General features: G+C 35.5%; 1 protein-coding gene across 1 annotated transcript; it reads left to right on the plus strand.

Moving 5' to 3' along the window:
* The first annotated feature begins 405 nt into the window (after positions 1-405).
* On the plus strand, positions 406-3,160 carry LOC131617471 (uncharacterized protein At1g65710). Its single transcript, XM_058888754.1, has 2 exons — positions 406-1,756; positions 2,272-3,160. The coding sequence occupies exons 1-2, from the start codon at positions 572-574 to the stop codon at positions 3,007-3,009; spliced, it is 1,923 nt and encodes a 640-aa protein (XP_058744737.1). The 5' UTR covers positions 406-571; the 3' UTR covers positions 3,010-3,160.
* Positions 3,161-5,976: the final 2,816 nt, after the last annotated feature.

The raw sequence follows: 5,976 nt of genomic DNA on the forward strand, positions 1-5,976 counted from the left end.
ATTCCCTTGAAACCCCAACAAAAAAACCCAAACTTCTAAACACATATAGCCGTTACTCACCTTTTCTAACCACAAAAAATGCTCATACCTTTCCATCTCACTTTTCATTGACCCAATCAATCCAATTAAACCGTTACACAATTTCAAATCCACCCACAACAAAAACGACAAACACAAACGTTAAATTAAAACCCAAATTATTTTCCACATACAATACAATAACCACTAATAATACCAATATTATATACTATAGTACTATTTCAAAATAGTATTAAAAAACTTTATGGAATAAAATGTAGTAGGTAGTGACATAGTGGGGTCAATTTGGTCAGACACACACATGACCCAAACCTCCAACGGATCTCAAACTCAAAAAATTGAATCTTTCTCAAAATTTGAATTTCTCAACACTCTCTCTCTTTCTCTCTCATTAATAAATCTCAAAGTTAACATTTTTATCTATTCATATTCAAATTCTTCATATTCAAATTCAAATTTACATTCAAATGAAATTCAAATTTTCTTAACCATCTTTTCTCTCTACTCTTCTTTCACCATTTCCACAAACACCATGGGTGCATGTTTGAGCAAAAAGACCAAAACTTCTACTTCCTCACCCCCTCATTCCACCAAACCACTATCCACACCCCCAATTCAACAACAAAATTCCCACAACAATGTCACAGCCACCCTTTCGAAACCAGAGAACAAAAACAACAACATAGTTCAAGAGAAACAACAAGACCCAGAAATTCTTAAACAACACGAAGAAGAATCTCAGCCTAAAAAAGAGATTTTTATCATCAAACACAGAAAAAGCCATGATGAAAGAGAGAAAAACTCAACCAAAATCAATGATGGTTTGGTTTCGTCTAGTGAAACAGAATCATTGAACAACAACAACATTAACAACAACAATAACAGTAACAACAAGGTTGGTGCTGTTGTTGTTGGTGTGAGAACTTCAAGCTGCACAAAAGAAGAAGTAGATGCAATCTTAATTCAATGTGGAAGACTTTCCAGAAGCTCTTCTGGAAAAGCTGCTTCTTCTTCAGCTAGAAAATATTCCGGGTCAAAGAGAAGTTTCGATTTTGATCATTCTGACAACAACAATGATGCAATTTCAGCTGAAGATGAACAAAAGAGGACTAATCCAAGTGATAACAGCGAGGAATATGACGGTGGCGCCCGACACAACAACCGTCAGCGCCACCGCAGTTCGCCGAAAGGTGGAAGAAGAAGAACACCAAGTAGAGAAAGAGAAAGAGAGAGAGAAAGAGAACAGCGTTCGAGTAGTAGAGAAAGGAGAGTGAGTAGATCTCCTGGAAGAAGATCTTCTGATGCAAATACTGCAAATGGAAGCAACAATGCTGGTTCGGGTTCGGGTTCGGGTTCTAGGCCAGGGAAAATGGTGACTGTTCCTGCTACTGTTTCATCATTGGTGATGGATAAAAGCAACAATGGTGGTGGTGGAGGTGGTGAATCTGTTAAGAGGGTTAATGTTAAGAGAAATATTGCATCCCCACGTTCTATGTCACCTGCTAGAGTTAATGGAAATGGAGTGAATCAGAATCAGCAACAACCTTCTCTTAGCCGTAGTAACTCTGCAAGAAAAACTGAAGTTTCGCCTTTTAGAAGAAACCCTCTTAGTGAGGTTGATCCTAATTCACTTGCTTATCCACAATCAAATGCTAATAATGGTGGAAGCAAAGTTCAGAACAAACACAAAAAGGAGATTGAAGTTGAGACTATTCAGGTAAAATCACTTTTATGCACTTGCTTTTCCTTCTCAGTTGAAAATATTTCATTTTTTCTGTTAGTTATTGATCATTGATGTGATGACATATAATTAGTCTACAGGGATAAAATGATTGGATCAATCTGTAATATAGTTGAACTTTTGGCTTGCATAAGCTATGAATTGTGATTTGTAGTAATAGATGATCATGGTTTTAAATTGTGGTCGCGAGTGTTGCAATTGCAGTTATTGCGGTTGCTGTGACACACATTACAGATAGTTGGAAAATGAATTTTAGTTGACAAATTAAGATTTTTCACTACATCATAAGAAAATTGAGTTTTGAGATTCTGAAACTATGATTTTTGATGAAAATAATTAAACAAACATGAGAGAAATCATCTGATGTAGTTTTCAATGTGATTCAATACTGTAACGGAATCTACCGCATCAGCAATATTATGTCTGCATTTATAGTTGCAGTGCAATTTAAAACATGTCTTTAAGATGACATTATGCTATTCCCATTGCAGAAACCAAAGGCTGAAACAAGGGACAACACCAGAAACCGAACAAGTAGCCGAGGTACATTGGAAAAGGGTGTGATTACTCACACAAAGGAACAACAAGAGGATGAAATCAAGGTAATTTCTGATAATGCTATTGTGAAGAATGTGGTGATGCCAACCGGTATAACAAGAAGCAGATCATCCAGAAGATCAAGAGACTTTGACAACATCAACCCCGAAACTCTAACCAATCCACCACCATCATCCTACACTTCATTACTCCTAGAAGACATTCACAACTTCCACCAAAAGACCATAACACAGCCTTCTGTTTCTCTTCCTGCTTGTCTCAACAAAGCTTGCTCAATCCTTGAAGCTGTCGCCGATCTCAACTCCACAACAAGTTCAACTTTCTCTAGAAGCGAGTACAACGCTGTTCCTGAATCATCATTTGTAGAAGAATCTGAAGTTGTTGTGAGTGATGATGTGATGGAACCAAGTTTGCATAAGTATGTTACTGTTAAGAGAGGTGGTTCATTTTCACTTTGTGAGGATCAAGAGTCTTCTGGCAGTAATAGCTTCAGTTTGAATAGTGGCCAACAACAACAACACTGGAACAATTGTTCTTCTGGTGATTCGCCCGATTGTTGGAGTTCGAGATTGAGTTCTAAAGAGGAGAGTTTGATGAAAAGAAGAGAGTGTGATCATCAGCATAGCGGTGGTATCGGACGTGGAAGGCTTGCTACTACATCTTCATCATAGATATGATGAAGATGTTTTCATAGTTGGATTCTCTCTTATTTTGATGTTGTAATTTTATTGAGTTTGATATTTCTTCTGTTTGGAGTTGCATGCTTGCAACTAACTGTGTTTATGCTTTTTTTCTTCTTTTCATTAAGGCAAAGTTTAAGATTATATCTCATGTTTGCCATTTTCACTATTCTGTTGATGAACATTTGTTTTGGCTTTCTTATTGCAATTATGTTGCATTATGTTATGCTCTTCTTTTTTCAAATGATTGCCTTGTAATGCTGGCTCAAACAGAGAGATATCACACTCCAAAATCTAAATAGAGGCAGTAAGGATTTTTTGTGTGGTTGCTTTCCCTCATGACCTTCTGAAACAACTACTTGAGGTCGAGGTAGGAACGCGCTGTCTATGTACAATTCAAGTTGAATTAAGTTTTGAAAGCTTCTTATGTAATCAGAATATATCATTTCCTTAGAAAACCTCATATTCACCTATTTTTAACCGTGGTAAGATCATTAAACATTAGGCAATAATGACATACTCCACCTCATTTATTCATTAGTATTTCACTATTTTGGACCATAGTTCATATCACGACGGTTGCAATTTTCTATTTTTAATAATAATTACTCCTTCCGTTTCAATATAAGTGTGGAAAAAAATTTGTTCCAAAATACTTATCATTTTAAATTTGTACCATCTAATAAATAATCTTAATTTATTATTTTCTTACTTAACATTAATGCTAATTTGAATACATCAATAATTAATTAGGATAATATGATAAAATTGTTATTCTCTCTTTCATTTATTACTTTTTTTTTTAATATGTGTGAAATGATCAATTGCGACAAATAATATGGGACGGAGGGAATATAAAGAATGTTAAAAAATAAAAATTAGTAGCAAAATATTATATGGATACTAAAAAGTTGATCTATGCAAATAAAAAAAAAAGGTTTCTATTTAACCAAAAATCTAAAATTAAAATATCAATGGCATAAGAGATGTAAATAAATAAAACTTGTAGTATTGTGAAAACGATGTCCAAACAACAAAACACAAAGTGGAAAAAGAGAGAAAAGAAAAGAAAGACAATTCAAAATGGTATAAAACTAAATTCTTGATTCAATTACACATTAGGAAATAATATTTACAATTGATTCTTAACCACACCACTTTCCCCTTCGAATCATGATTGGTGAGAAGTGGGGGCTACTACGCTATCTATAAGAAACTAAACTCTAACTTTCAACTAACATACTAAGCAATTGGGCTAACAGACTGACCCCATTCAACTTGCTAACAACGTAGCATATTTTGATAGCTACACTACCTTTTCGCCTTCGACAGAGTTTGCTACAACACTAGCTTATAACCTATAAGCTACAAATTCCCACCTTGGAACAAACTCCGAACAACGAAACCAACTAGCTATAATCATGCAGTCTTATCAATTGCATACAGTAGAAAAACTTGCAACTTTGCAATGTCTTGGTGATCATATCAACAACATTGTCGAAACCTTCAACACATGGACTTCTTCACGCTCGATTATTTCTCTGAAAAAATGCAGCCTCATATCAACGTGCTTGGTTCGCTCATGATATGCAGAATTCTTCAACAAGTGTACTGCACTTTGGCTGTCACATTTAACAGTGATTGCTTGACCTTGAAGTTTCAGCTTTTTAGAAAATCCTTCAAGCCATAATGCTTCTTTCACATCTTTAGTGAGGGCAATATATTCCGCTTCAGTGGTTTATAAGGCAATAACCTTCTGAAGTGTTGCTTTCCAACTGATTGTTTTTCTAAACATAGTGAATACATGTCTAGAAAATAGATTTTCTGGAATCCATACAACCTGCATAATCAGAGTCGACAAATGCTTCGATTTCTACTTTGTTATTATCACCACTGGCTCCACCATAAATCAAGACTCTCCTCAGAAACTCATTTATGTACCTTAGAATCCAATTCAATGCTTTCTAGTGCGCCTTTTCAGGATTGACCATATACCTGCTTACAAGTCTCACTGCATATGATATGTCTGACCTAGTACATACCATAACATACATCAAAGAACCTACTATGTTGGCATATGATATGCTATTCATGTATGCTCTTTCGATCTTATTACTTGGACAATGAGTTATACTTAGCTTGAATTGAGGATTTGATTGACAATGAGTTATACTTAGCTTAAGAGACATTTCATAGGTATGCTTAGCTTAGCTTGAATTTAGGATTTGATTGACAATGAGTTGTCCTTAAGAGAATCTTTCGTAGGTATGTCTCTTAAGCTTGAATTCGATATACCAAACTTATCGAGAATCTTTCGTAGGTATGTCTCTTAAGATAAGCATAATCTCGACTATTTTCTATCTCCTCATATGTCAATCCCAAGGATTCTGGTGGCAGTACTAGATGCTTCACCTCGAACTCTTGGCCGAGTTCAATCTTTACCCTCAATACTTTGACATTATGTTACACTTGGATTTTCATCTAAAGGAAAATCAACGAAAAATGTCACAATGAAGGGACATTCATGGTTATGAGACATTAATTAAGTATTTAGAAATATTAAACTCAGTGTTTAGAGGCATTAATGTCAAGTATCTTGAAGCTTTAAAAATTCAACATGGACGGAGCGTCGACCAGGGAGCCAACTAACGTGGCAGTTACGGTTTAAAAGAATCACAAGAGGACATCCACAAGATTATGATCACCTAGAAACATGTCCAATATTTTGAGAAGGATAGTCGACAAGAATTATGTGTTGACAACCACAAAGAGGTTCAAGATTTAGCTAATTCTCCAGAAATTGAGTGTCAAATAGAGATGATGTTGATGGCACATTCAACAGTTATCATCAAGAGTTAGTGGGGAAGTTTGAAGCAGTTATTGCAACGTGGGTTGTAAATAAGTAGGAGATCATGGGAGACACATGTATGCACTAGTGGAATCCCGGAGGCTGAACAT

This window comes from Vicia villosa, linkage group LG7 (assembly GCF_029867415.1).
Source record: "Vicia villosa cultivar HV-30 ecotype Madison, WI linkage group LG7, Vvil1.0, whole genome shotgun sequence".
NCBI classification, from domain to species: Eukaryota; Viridiplantae; Streptophyta; class Magnoliopsida; order Fabales; family Fabaceae; genus Vicia; species Vicia villosa.

Excerpts from the sequence above, each read along its gene's own strand:
- LOC131617471 (XM_058888754.1), top strand. The coding sequence starts at position 572 with ATGGGTGCATGTTTGAGCAAAAAGACCAAAACTTCTACTTCCTCACCC. Across the intron at positions 1,757-2,271 it reads TTGAAGTTGAGACTATTCAG|AAACCAAAGGCTGAAACAAG; the intron begins GTAAAATCACTT and ends TTCCCATTGCAG.